General features: G+C 46.1%; 1 protein-coding gene across 1 annotated transcript; it reads right to left on the reverse strand.

Annotated features, from left to right (window-relative positions):
• Positions 1-407: 407 nt before the first annotated feature.
• On the reverse strand, positions 408-957 carry LOC140595489 (large ribosomal subunit protein eL21-like). The gene has a single exon (XM_072737641.1). It carries the CDS (start codon positions 930-932, stop codon positions 450-452), a length of 483 nt encoding a protein of 160 aa, XP_072593742.1. The 5' UTR covers positions 933-957; the 3' UTR covers positions 408-449.
• Between the last annotated feature and the right edge of the window lie 12,848 nt (positions 958-13,805).

Genomic DNA, 13,805 nt, shown 5'->3' on the forward strand with positions numbered 1-13,805 from the left:
AAGCAGGGGGAGCCCGACGCAGGACTCGATTCCCGGGACCCCAGGGTCACACCCTGGGCCGAAGGCAGACGCCCAACCCCTGAGCCCCCCCCCCCCCCCAGGTGCCCCTTGAGTTGCTTTTTTATTTTATTTTATTTTATTTTATTTTATTTTATTTTATTTTATTTTATTTTATTTTTTAAGATTTTTTATTTATTTATTTATAATAGACATAGAGAGAGAGAGAGAGAGAGAGAGAGAGGCAGAGACACAGGAGGAGAGAAAAGCAGGCTCCATGCCAGGAGCCCGACGTGGGACTAGATCCTGGGACTCCAGGATCGCACCCTGGGCCAAAGGCAGGCGCCAAACCCCTGAGCCACCCAGGGATCCCTGAGTTGCTTTTTTAAATTATCCTTTTTTTTTTTTTTTTTTTTTTACAATCCTGAGGTCTTTTATTTTCTTTACAGTTATCATGCCATGAATTCATAGGGAATGGGTTCCAGCAGTTCAGGCTCCTTTCCATTGGTTCTCACAAAGTGTGCTTCTCTGGGTGGGGCAGGCTGGCGCTTCAGTTGGACCCAAGTACCTTTCTCTTTGGCTTCCTTCTTTTTCTGATCATTTTCCTTCACACGCTTCAGGAAGCTATCTCGGCTCTTTGAGTGTTTAATATGCTCAATGCGGACATTAATTCTCTTGGCAAGAATCTTGTCCTTAACTTGTTTGTTTACAACAATGCCAACAGCATGCTGAGTAACATTGTAGACCCTTCCAGTTTTGCCATGGTAACATTTGTGGGGCATTCCTTTTTGAACAGTGCCCATTCCCTTGATGTCCACAATATCACCTTTCTTATAGATTCGCATGTATGTGGCTAAAGGAACAACTCCATGTTTTCTAAAAGGCCTAGAGAACATATAGCGGGTACCTCTCCTCTTTCCCTTTGTGTTGGTCATTTTGGCGAATTACTGGAAGATGGAGTTTCCGGCCGAAAGGAACTTAAATTATCCTTTTTAAGCACAGAAACCCCTCAGGAAAATTTAACTTGCAACCTGCCCTTCTCGGCGCAGGGGCTCCCAGAGTTCCTCTGAGAGCAGGACGCTCAGCTTTGCCAGCAGGTGGTGTCAACAGTGGGGCCTTCGCCGTCGTCTTGACTACTGTTCTCGTGACTTTACTGTGTGTTTGTTGAATGCACACTTGGTTTTTTTTTTTTTATTTTTATTTATTTATTAGAGAGAGAGAGAGACAAGTAGAGGGAGAGGAACAAGCAGATTCTGCTTTGAGCTCAGAGCCTGCAGGGGGCTGGATCTCAGGACCCTGAAATCATGACTTGAGCCACAATCAAGAGTCAGACACCTAACCAACTGCCACCAGGTGCCCTGCATGTCTAGTTTTAAAGTGTTTGCAGTTCTGGGACATCTGGGTGGCCCAGTAGGTGAAGCATCTGCCTTCGGCTCTGGTCATGATCCTCCCGGGATGGAGCCCCTCATCGGGCTCCCTGCTCGGCAGGGGGGTCTGCTTCTCCCTCTGCCCCTCACCCCGCTAGTTCTCTCTCTCTCAAATAAATGAATAAAAAAAAATCTTAAAAAAAAAGCAAAATGTTTTCAATGAGTAGGGACCCCATCCTGACCAATAAGCACAAAAAAGCAATTAGTGTGTTGCAAGTGTAAGAAAAGGTGGCATGCTGTGACCAAGAGCAAAAATAATTCTAAGGAGTGAAAGCGATCTGAGGGCACCCCCGTCACTTATGCGTGTGGAATAAATCCTAAGGAGCACGGGGGCCACAGAGTAGGAGTGAATGGCGCGTCACACGGGGAGTGACCCGCCTCTGTGGCTGACCATGATGGGCGGGCAAAGTATAAAAGTGACACAACGACAAAGGGACGTGAGGCTAGGGAGCGATCAGGGGGCCTCTCCTGTCGTCCTGACACCGGATCAGGGGACAAAGACCCACTGGGTTAATGCAGAGGCCAAGTGGGCCCCGTGAGACGGCGGCCTTGACATAGGAGATGGAAGAAAGGTGCCTCCAAGGCCCGTCGGAGACCTGCATGGTGCTGGCACGAGGAGCAGGGGTCCTGTGTCGCAGACGCGTGCAGGTATAGGCGAGGAGGCAAGCCGCCCCGGGCCCAGCTTCCAGGGTTCCAGGGCAGGCCCCCCGCCTGTTGTGGGGGAGAGGGAAGGTGCCCACGCGCACGCAGGGGCCGAGCCAGCGAAGAATGCCCAGCTCCATCTGCAAAGAACCAGCCGACTCTCATCCGATGGAAGTCCTCCTGGGAAGCAAGAAGACGCTTTTCACAGCAAACTTCATCTTCAACATTTTTAAAAATATGTTTTCTGAACTTCCGGTACTGTCATTGCAAGAAACAAGGGGCCAGAGAAGGGGAACAGCCCCCACACTCCGACGTGCCACCTCTCACCTCCAACCCGGTGACTTCCAGCCACACGTCGCTTTCGATGCAAACCGCGCTGTAGACGCGTGATGTAATTTGTGACTCATGGTGATTGTAAACCCAGCTATTAAAAAGTCTTTTTATAAATTGAGATTTTTCTCAGATCTACAAAACCAAAACAAGATACAGGAATATCTCGAGAGCCAAAGACTTCCTGTGCCAACTGTAACACTCCGTTCTCTTTCCTTGTGTGTGCATCAAAGTAGCCGCGTAGTTTTTTTGATTGACTTTGTCACAAGTTCTCATAAAATACAAGCTTTATCTGTTTTTTTTGTTTTTTTTTTGTTTTTTACATGGGAGTTCCACATAAGTTTTCCTTTGGGAGGAAAAAGTATCCTCCTGTTTAAAAACTTGAAAATCATAACTATAAATAACAAACTATTGAAGATTTTTGGGCAGGAAAGTTACATAATGTAAGTGGTGTTTTAGGAATATATTAATCTGGCTGTATGTCATATGGATTGCCCAGAGACCAGTTAAAAAGATACTGTGAACAGTGTCCTGTGAAAATAACCATTATAATAGAATAGAAAATGGAACTAAGACCTATTATATCTGTCAGAAATCATGAGAGGCATAAAACAAAGTGGCTGAAAAATTATGTTTACATACCAAATAGGCATACAGAGAGGCTTTTTCACCTTCAAGCTCTATGATTTCTTCTATTTTGTGTTCAAATAAAAAATGCAAAACAAGGACAGAGTGATACTGCGGAAAGTGTTCAGCTAGCTCCCTAATAAAGGGAAAAAGCACTTAGCAATTGTTACACTACTTCATCTAAAATGCCTTTGATTGGTATAAGAGCATTGACTAGATATGAAAGCTTCTTTGACTCAAGTTTTAATAATAAAACTCTCCCCCGGCTCCATTTTTAACCTCAAAAGTATTTTTTCTCGATTTTTGGAAAATTATTTTCCAAGATAATAAATATTCATTGTAGAAATATTATAGAAATGCATATAAGCAAAAAATAGAATTACTTGTAATTCTATAACCCAGATAGGATGGGTTTGGAAGGCTATATGCTTTTTAGTGTATAGTCTCTCCAAACTTATTCTATACAAATCTATACCAATTAGTAAAGAAGGCTTCAAATAAAATAGGATTATGCTCTATATTCAGCTAAATGTTTCAGAAATGAGTCCCTTGTAGATTATTAGTTAAATAGTTGGCAATCAGGGAATGATTATTTAATAACTATCAATAGCCAGAAATCTAACATGTAATTTTGAGCAAACTGTCTTGGAATTTAAATTTAACTGAAATCGTGGTCATACAATGTACGTGATCCGTAAAATAAAATAAATTTCATCTGTATCCAGCCATAGGTTTTGAAGTCAAGTGTTTATCAATGCCAGCGCGCCCTTTTAACTTCAAAACTGCCTTGGCCTCATTATGAGCAGAATTTGGTATCACAGGAATTCATCTGAACATCTCCCTGCATTGGAACTGAAATGGGCTTCGGAGTCTATTTCGTTCCAACAGATCATCACTAAACCTTGGTTTTCTTTTCTTTTTTAATATTTTATTCATTTATTCATGAGAGACATAGAGAGAGAGAGGCAGAGACGCAGGCAGAGGGAGAAGCAGGCTCCCTGCAGGGAGCCCCACTCAGGACTCGATCCCAGGACCCCAGGGTCACACCACAGGCTAAAGGCAGTGCAAAACCACTGGGCCACTGGGGCCGCCCTGTTTTTAACTCTTAATTTTTTTTTTTTTTTAACTATGGAGAATGAAATGCCAGCTGCCGGGGGAGGCCAGTGTGGGGTGGGTGAGACGGGGACAAAGGCAGGCACTGCCGGTGGGCCCGGGGGCACAGGAAAGTGTCCACCCCGTAGTATGTGCTGGAAACTAATATTAAACTGTATGTTATCTAACCAGAATTTAAATAAAAACTTAAAAAATAAACCCACCCAAAATTTGCTTCCCTTCTTTGCAGTCATTCTTCTCCCAGACACGTCTACCAATGAGGCCACTGACATCCTCTGACTCAATGACAGGCTCAGAGCAGTGATGGATCAGTGGCGGACCCAGGGCTTGACATCTCGCCCCACACCCTCCTCCCGGCCTACGATCAAGGGCACCTCCCCCCACGACTATTCCCTTATCCGAGGTCACTCCTGGAGGGCTCTTCACCCACCTCCACCTGGGCACTGATTTTGTGACCTGAAGACTGGGTGGCGAAGACACAGGTTGCATTTAGAAAACAACAACAACAGAACAACAAAAAACCTCTTTTGCGGGACTCGAAATATCATGTTACGTCTGTGAATTAAAACTGGACGATGGTAACCAACATCATTTTTCCATGATTGTTTGGCAACAATCAAAAAGTCGAACAGCATCGTGGTTCCAAGGCTACTGGGGAGGAGGTGCTATCCCAGGCTGCCAGCCGGAGGGCCCAGCGATATGACCCCCACGCAGGCACTGGGGCAATGTTTTTAATCGTTAAAATGTCTCTCCCCTCGACCCAGCGATCTTCCTCCGGGATGTGTGTCCTACGGGGGATTAACCCGCTGGAGAACCAGGCAGCAGTGAAGAGCAGCGAGAGGCCTGGTGGGGAAGGAGCCCCGGGAGGTATTGCCACGTGTAAAACTCGAGGTGAGAGGGATCCCCGGGTGGCTCAGCGGGTTGGCGCCTGCCTTTGGCCCAGGGCGCGATCCTGGAGTCCCGGGATCGAGTCCCACGTCGGGCTCCCTACATGGAGCCTGCTTCTCCCTCTGCTTGTGTCTCTGCCTCTCTCTCTATGTCTATCATGAATAAATGAATAAAATCTAAAAAAAAAAAAAAACTCGAGGTGAGAAGAGGATAAAGGAGAGGCCCCGTTTTATAGAAGCAACAGAGGAAATAATAGCAGCAATTAGTGCAAGTGGTTAACCACGGGGGGAGTGGTGGGCAGGTGGCTACTGGCAGGCTGGTAATAAGTCTTCTTGGTGCGCACTTTTTAAAGCCTTTTATTCTTAGTTAAAAAAAGATCATGTGAATGTATTGCCTCCTAAAAATAAAAACCAAATAAATTTTTAGAAGGACCACATTTTCATTTCATTGTTTTACTTAAATGAAAGATGAGGAACGGGACCCTAATCCTTTCTAATTTCGAATAAGAACAACTGAGATGTTTTCTTAGATGAACTTGCTTGTGACGAGGAAAAGATGAAGAAAAGTATTAAAGTGATGTAGCGCAAATTCCCATGATGACCACTGAGTACTTGGCCGCAGTGCGGCGTCCTGAATCCTGCAGCGTCCTAGGCCACACCGACTTTGCTGACTTTTTTCACTTTATTGACTCCACCTCTTTGAACAAGAGTGAGAATCCTCAAAACGTCTGTCCTTCAAATATTTATGCTAATGTCTTAAAAGGAGCTGGTAAAACTATTTGAAACTTGATATGGGTAATCTTTATTTTAATGACTACTGGAGAATAGAGCAGGGAAACGTGGCGTGATTCAGCCGAGATCCAGAAGATTGTCAAATACATAGGAGTTTTTAAAAAAGTGTTTTATGCATCAGAGTAATGTAGGGATGTAATTACAGTAGATGGTCCAATTGGATGAAATAGGGATAATTCATTGACTTTCCAGGATAATTCTAAAATCATTGCACACGCGACCACACAGACACATTTTGCCTCTCACAATAAGACTCCTCCAGGGGAATTATGAGTCCTGCCTCAAAATAAGATTTCTACAATAAAGGCAAAGCAGGGAAACACAAAGATGTTGGAATCAGAGAGGAACTTTGCCTTAACGATGTGTGATCAGAATTATACATTATTGTGATATGTTATTATTTTGTAAGTTGAACACCAGCTGTGTGATCTTAGAAGGGTTACTTAACCATCTCTGAGTCTCCCTGCTCGTTCATGGGAATGGTAATAATGCCTTGCACATAAAGCTGTTGTAAGGAATCAATGAAAACACGGATTTGAAGGTGTGCTCAAGCTACGCCTTCCGTGAACACGGCGAGTGCTCACCAACGGGGGGGGGGGGGGGGGCCTTATTTCAACCTTCCTTGAGTGTCAACAATCTCATAAGATGGAATGCACGGGCGTTTAACACACATGACTACATACACAATTCATGACATAATGACATACTATTGTGTTAACATAGACGAAGCCTGTGGTTTCCTAATTGGAAAACTGGGGTTTGAAATTCAATGAATACTCTGATCAAAAAAAAATAATAATAAATCCCTGGTAAAAAATAACAGCAGGAAATATACAAGCATGTTAACAGTGGAGGCGTTAGAGTGGAAGAGCTGTCGGTGGTCATCCTCTCCCTAAATGTTTTTTGCTTATGTTTTGTGATTTTATCGTGACAACAGAACCTAATGAATGTGGCTGGGGCAGAAATAAAGAAAATAAAGGGCCACAAATCATAAACCACCTTGACTCCGATCATAATTGAGAGTCTACCCTGCACCTCACTCCCAACACACTAATACCCTTGCCTTATACTATTGCAACTGAGAGTAAACACTGCACATTTGGGTGCAGGGTACGTTGGATGTGATTCCGAGTAGGAAACTGACTATAAGCAAAGATGGGAAAAAATGTATAATAGAGAGAAAGAGAGAGGGGGTGGAAATTGCTACCATGTTTCAGACACTGCCAGCTGCTTCCCCATGTCTTCAGTTCTTTAGTGACTGAGTTATGAGGCCCCAGCATGTCATGAGAGCAATGTGCTCTGTTGAAAATACCTTTTCTGCTTCCCTTGCAGCTAGGAGGCTGGCCCGGGGCAGGGTCGCAGCCCACGGTGTGGTCCGGCATCACTTGGGGGACCCAGGGGGCTTGCACTCCTGCGTCCTGCCCCTTCCCCTCTCCCCCAGGAACGCACACGTGCCGCCTGGTCAGAGCAGCCATGGTGCGGACAAGCTCGCTGGCAGGTGTCACCTGCAGGACAAGGGGGAGGGGCAGCTGCGCCCGCCTGGGCCCACCTTCCTGGAAGGTGACCTCCAAACCCCCGCGGAGGCCCATGGCGTTCTGGAGGTGCCCGAGGCTGGCCAGAGGGAAGGAGCTCCTCTTCTTGCGTGGGCTGGCAGCGGGCAGAGTGGGCCCCAGGGCCCTGGAACGGCTCCCCAAGTCGGCGCCCCCCGAGTCCCCTCGGCCACCGTGCATCCTTGAGCTGCGAGCTGCGCTTAGGGTTTCGCTCTGGGGGCTCCGCTCTCCAGCGTCAACCAGGATGCTCTGTACTTGTGACTTTTTTCTTTTTAATGTGTAAAAGTATATATTAAAAGGCCCACAGGTGGGCAGCCCGGGTGGCTCAGCGGTTTAGCACCGCCTTCAGCCCAGGGCGTGATCCTGAGGACCCGAGCCCCGCGGACCAGGCAGGAGTCCCGGGCATCCTGGCCCAGCACCCCATCCCCCCCAAGCTGCCCGCCCCGCACAACCCCTCGCATGCCGCGTCCCCCCTACATTGCCCCCCCGCACTCAGACCCCCAGCACGCCAACACCCCCCCACATCGCACCCCAGCACACCCCCCTCCCCCTGCATGCTGCCCCCCAGCACGCCATCCCCCCAGCACGCCGTCCTCCCTCCCCCCTGCACGCTGCCCCCAGCACGCCACACACACACACCCCCGCACGCACGTCCCCCCCGCTGCCCCCCAGCACGCTGTCCCCCCTCTCCCCTGCACGCTGCCCCCCCATGCCACCCCCAGCACCCACCTGCGGAGGGCGCAGGGCCACACCCGGGGCGCTGGAGGGTGGAACCCCACCCCACTAGCCGCGGCAGGGGGAGCGGGGGGCGGGGGTCAGGGGCGCCCCCCTCTCCTGGGCACCCTCGCCTCGCCCGCAGCCCCGGAGGCTTGGCCAGACCAGGAGGAGGAGGGCGGCGGCTCCGCCCAGGCGCAGGGACAGCCCAACGGCCCCGGGGGGGGGGGGGGACTGGGGGGCCCCCGTCCCGCACCGCGCCGGGGACCTTGGAGGGACCCTAACAGGACTGGGGGCGAAGCCGCGGCAGGGGGAACGGGGCGCGGGAAGGCGCCGCACCTGCGGGACACACCGCCCCCTACGGCAGCCGAGGGTCGCCCTGGGCAGGGTGCGTGCGCCCCGCGACTCCCCAGGCCCTCTCGCGGGCTCCAGGTGGTTCTAGGCAGACACGCTTGAGGCCGCTTAGGCCGCTTAGGGACGCAAGGGTGGGGAGGGCGGGGCCTGGAGGGGGCGGAGCCTGGGCGGAGCGAGAGGGGCGTGGCCCGGCCTGGAGGCGGGGCCGGGAGGGGGCGGAGCCTGGGGAGCAGAAGGCAGAGCGGGAGGGGGCGGGTCCGGGCCTGGAGGCGGGTCCGGGGGCGGGCGGGTCCGAGAGGGGCGGGGCCTGGGGAAGCCGGGGCGGAGCTGGGAGGCAGAGCGGGAGGGGGCGGGGTCAGGGGGCGGGGCCGGGAGGGCGCGGGCGGCGGTGAGCATCACCTTAGGGAGATCCTGGGCGGGTGGGCTGCCGCCCGGCGGGGGTCAACAGCCTGGCCTCCCTCGGGTCCGCGCTGGTCCCCGTGCCCCCGCTGACCCGACCCCCGGGGGCCGCCGGGCAGGGAGCGCCAGTTAGACGGCCCCCCGGGTCAGCTCCCAGACACCCAGACCCGGGGAGGGCGCCAGTGCATCCGGGTAGACCAGCGGGAATCCGCCCTCGTTACCTCGCTTGCCTCCTCCCCCCATCCTTTGGGGGTTCCCCTGCGGCCCTGCGGACAGCCCCGCCTCTCAGGGATTAGCCACTGCACCTTGTGGGGTCGGGCCCAGCCTGTCTGGGGCGCAGGGGGCCCCCGAGTGCCTCTGGGACCTCCAGGTGACTAGGTCCATGGGAAGCGACATCAGCCCAACAGAGGCAGGCCCGCGGATGGGCTAGACCCTTAGGAAGGAAGGTTAGAGTCGCCACCAGGGAAGGAACCATGAGATGCCCGCCGAGGGCAGGATGAGGCGGCTCCCCGTCGGGCTCGGCAGGGCCTCCAGCTGCACAAAGACGGGACTGGCATTAAGTACCTCTTTGCTTTAATGCCCCCCACCCCCTGCCAGTTCCATAGCATCTAAAATAAAATGCATTGGTGGTGATTAACTTGACAAGCATTAGATTACAAGGCTTCGAAGGAAGGGTGGGCCTCAGCGGGCGAGAAGAGGCATAAATGTCACCCAGAGACAGACAGAGGGCTTTGCACTAACTTCTGGGAAAGAGGCCAGGTATCTTGTTGCACAGGGAACACTTGCATCAGCTCAGGCCGAAGCACTGCCTCGTTACGGTCTACATGGGTAGGATGAATCTGGTCAAACGAGGAGTGTCTGAATGCCCCCTTGGCAAAGACTAGATCCTTGGTGGCTCTGTGCGCTTGACCTTAGTTAAGTTGGGACTACGTTTCTCAGAATTCTCTTTGCAGCCTGGTGCTGACTTACCCTTGTACCTTAGAGACACACGCATGAGCTCTGGTGGGCAGAGGTGAAGCTGTGGCCACCTGTGACACTCCGGAGGTCGGGGTGGCGTCCCGGCCACGGTGGCCATCCACACACACTGTCCCTGCTCTGCCAGGTAGTAGGTAAGGGACAAGCCCTAAGCCCGCTGCCCCTCCCGCTCCTGCCCACTGTCCCCCTCTGACTGCTCCAGGGCCCGTGCAGCTCGGTGGGGAAGGGGTGACCTCCTCTTGCAGGCCTCCCACCAGCCCGAGGATGGGGATGGGGAGAAGCGCACTCCTGTGCTGCTTTGTCTTTGCTGCATCCACATCCATTCTTTGCTGGCGGCTAGACTGGCTGACCTAAAGCAGCCTTGGGCCGGCCACTCCACCCAGAGAGCCTGGCCTGCGTAGACCACTCCATCAGCTAACAGAATTGCAGAAGACCAGCCCCCACGGTAAATCACTCATACTGGTCTGCTTCTCTGGTCAAGCCCAGAACTGGATACCCTATGTGCCGGGGCATTTTTTGAGAAACCCAGAAACAATCTAGGATCGTGCAATGTGCTGAGTGGTCACGAGTCTTGTCTCATTAAGGTGAAGGCAGTTCATTGTCCTCCTCCCCATCCTTCTGTCTTTCATGGCATTGATATTTTTGAATTCGACCTTTTGAAGATGCTGGGCCAATTGTTTTACAAATCCTCACCTTAGATAGGTTATTGTTTCCTTGAAATTAGATTTTGGTTAAAGTTTTTGGCGATACTGTGGGAGAGGTGATGTTTTCCCCCCCTCAGTGTTCACCTCAGAACACACCTGATTCAACATCTCATTATTGCTGGGGCCAAGTCTGATCTCTTCTTTAAGGTGATGTCTGCCAGATTTCACCTTTGAGAAGGTAACTTTTCCTTTGAAATTAATAAATAAACTGAATAACATTATTAAATTGTATGCATATCCTATTCCCCGGTAATTTTTCACCTAATGATTTTGGCATCTATTAATGATCAATTATTACTATGGAGGGTACAAAACAGTGACAGGAAATTCCATCACTTAAAAAAAATTAGGTGGCATTCTTTTATAAAGAAGAGCTTTCCATTCTTCTCACTCTTCTTTTCTAACATTTTCGCTATCAGCATTAACTTATAGATTCTGTTCCTAATGCCATCCATTATAGTCTATATGTCATTTTTCATTTTGTGCTCAAAATTGTTGAAACAGCAACCAGAAGGTGTTCCTTCCAACAAGCAACTGTGTTCAATAGTATTCTATAAATTTCCTGGAGAGAATGTATACATCTTTTAATATATTTACTTCTAACTTCCTACAGTTTTGTATTTAATTTATATCTTTTAATTTCATTTTATATGATTATTGCAGATATGTAGTTGTATAGCATACATTTTTTTAAATTATATTTTTTATTTATTTATTAGAGACAGAGAGAGAGACAGGCAGAGGGAGAAGCAGGCTCCATGCAGGGAGCCCGACGTGGGACTCAATCCAGGGACCCCAGGATCACGCCCTGGGCTGAAGGCGGCACTAAACCACTGAGCCACCCGGGCTGCCCCAATTTTGTATATTTAGATTATATTCATCACCCTTGTTACATTCTTATTAATTTTAATAAAGTATATCTAGATTATTTTAAACTTTCTGTTTAGTCAAGTGTGTTGTCTGAAAATAATGACAGTGGCATTAGTTCTTTTTAATATTTATAGATTATCTTCAATTTTTTGTCTACTTGCACTGGTTGATATCTCCACCAAAATGTTAAATACAAGTAGTGCTAGCAGGCATTCTCATCTCATTCCCAATTTTAAAGAGAAAGATATTAATATTTCATCATTAGAAATTTTTGCTGTAGGGTTTGGTAGATACCTTCCACTGGATTAATGAATTCCACTTTTACTACTAGTTTGTTGAGTGGTATTAAAAAAATATATATATATATATGAATGCTGAAAGTAATTAAACATTTTTAAATCTATTGAAATACTCATGTGATTATCCTTCAACCTGTTATTTCTGATAAATTATATTTACTTATTTTCTAGTGTTAGATAAATATAACTTTAGTGGCTTAAACTTCACTTATTTATGATTTATTATCTTTTTAAAGATTTTTCTCACTATGTTCATGAGTTGGATTGACCTTTAACTTTTCTTTCTGGCAGTATGCTGGTCAGGTTTTTCTATGAAGGTTATGTTAGTCTACTAAACTGATTTGGAGGATCTTTTTTATATGTTTTAAACTATGTGTAAGATGAAAATGATTTATTCTTTGAATATTTGATAGAATTTACAATAAAAGTCATACGGATCTGGATTTTTTTGTGTGTGAATGTGAAAAGGTCTTTACTGATTCATATTTCTTAGAACTGTATAGGAGAACTATTTAAGTTTTCTATTTCTTCCCTAGTCAATTTTAGTAAGATGTATTTTTTCCTAGTAGTTTTCTATTTGTCTAAAATGTTAAATATATTGGTATAATTTACAACATTTACTTGTTAACTTTTTAATATGTCTAGTAATGTCTCCCTCTTCATTCCTCCTAGTAATAATTTCTTAATTCTTTCTCTCTCTCTCTCTCTCTCTCTCTCTCACACACACACACACACACACATATGCTCACATTGACTGTTTCATTAAACTTTTTAAAGAACCAGCTATTGGTTAAGTTGATCCTCTTTATTGTATGTTTTATACTTAATTAATTTCTATTCCTATCTTTATTATTTTTGTTCTAATCCCTTTTATGAATTTATTTTGCTGCATTGTGCTAACATCTTATAAGAGATACTTAGGTCATTAAATTTTAGCTCCTGTTTTGCTAATATACACATTTAAGGTTATAAATTTTCTTCTAAGAACAAGTTTAATTACATTCTACAAGAGTTAGTTAGAAGTGACCTATGTGTTGGTATATTTCTTAATTTATAAGCATAGGAATGTTTTACATACACTTTTGAAGAAATAATGTTTAGTAGTGTGTGATCATAAAATATTAGAATAATATGCTTTCTATTATTTCAATCCTTTGAAATGTGATGAAATTTGTTCATGGCTCCATATATTATCAATTTTGAAAATGTTTCATTTGTGCTTTAAAAAACTGTGTGTTCAATAGTACTTGAATTTGTCCCTTAGGTCAATCTTACTAATCTTATTTTTCAAATCTTACATAATCTTACTTGTTTCTTTTATCCATTGTCAGGAAGTATATTAAAATCGTGCCCTATAATTATTGATTTTTCTTTTTATTTCATTTAATTATTGTTTTGAAAAATGGAGTCTGAGTTCAATTATTAGTTGAAGACAAATACAAAATTGTTGTATCATCCTGGCAAATGAAACCTCATGATAAATATGAAGTAGTCATCTTTTCTCTAATAATGCATTTTGCTTTAAACTTTGCAGTTTAAATACTTCTGTGGTATTTCTTTTTTTAATCTCCTCATTTTCAATCTTTTTTTATATATATTTCTGAATTATGTTTGTTGCAAATATCATGCAGTTGTATTTTATATTTTTCTGACAATCTTTGTCTTTTGGCTCATTTAGTACAGTTCTGTTTAATATAATTCCTGATGGTAAACCTGGTGTAAACTCAGCATCTTATTTTGTGCTTTCTACTTGTTTTACCTATTCTGTTTACTTTTTCTTTTTCGCTGTTTGCCTTGGGATTGACTGTGTGAGAGTGTGTATGTCTAAATCACTGTGCATTCTTTTTAATTACTTGTTTGGAATTTATTTACTCTTTTCTTCTTTTGGTGGTTGAGAAATTTTAAACTGTGTTCTTGAAATAAACAAACAAGGTAAGGACCACTTTTACCTTCTTTCAGATAATCCACGATCTTTAGAACATTTTAACTCAGTTTACCCCATCCTGATTCACATATTTTAGCTGTCATTTTTTTACTTTTATTTTTTTTAAATTCCACTATTATTACTATCATTATTATTTTACATTGTTAGTGTTCATATAGATTTACATATTTACCGTTATCT

This window comes from Vulpes vulpes, chromosome 1, assembly GCF_048418805.1.
Source record: "Vulpes vulpes isolate BD-2025 chromosome 1, VulVul3, whole genome shotgun sequence".
NCBI lineage: Eukaryota > Metazoa > Chordata > Mammalia > Carnivora > Canidae > Vulpes > Vulpes vulpes.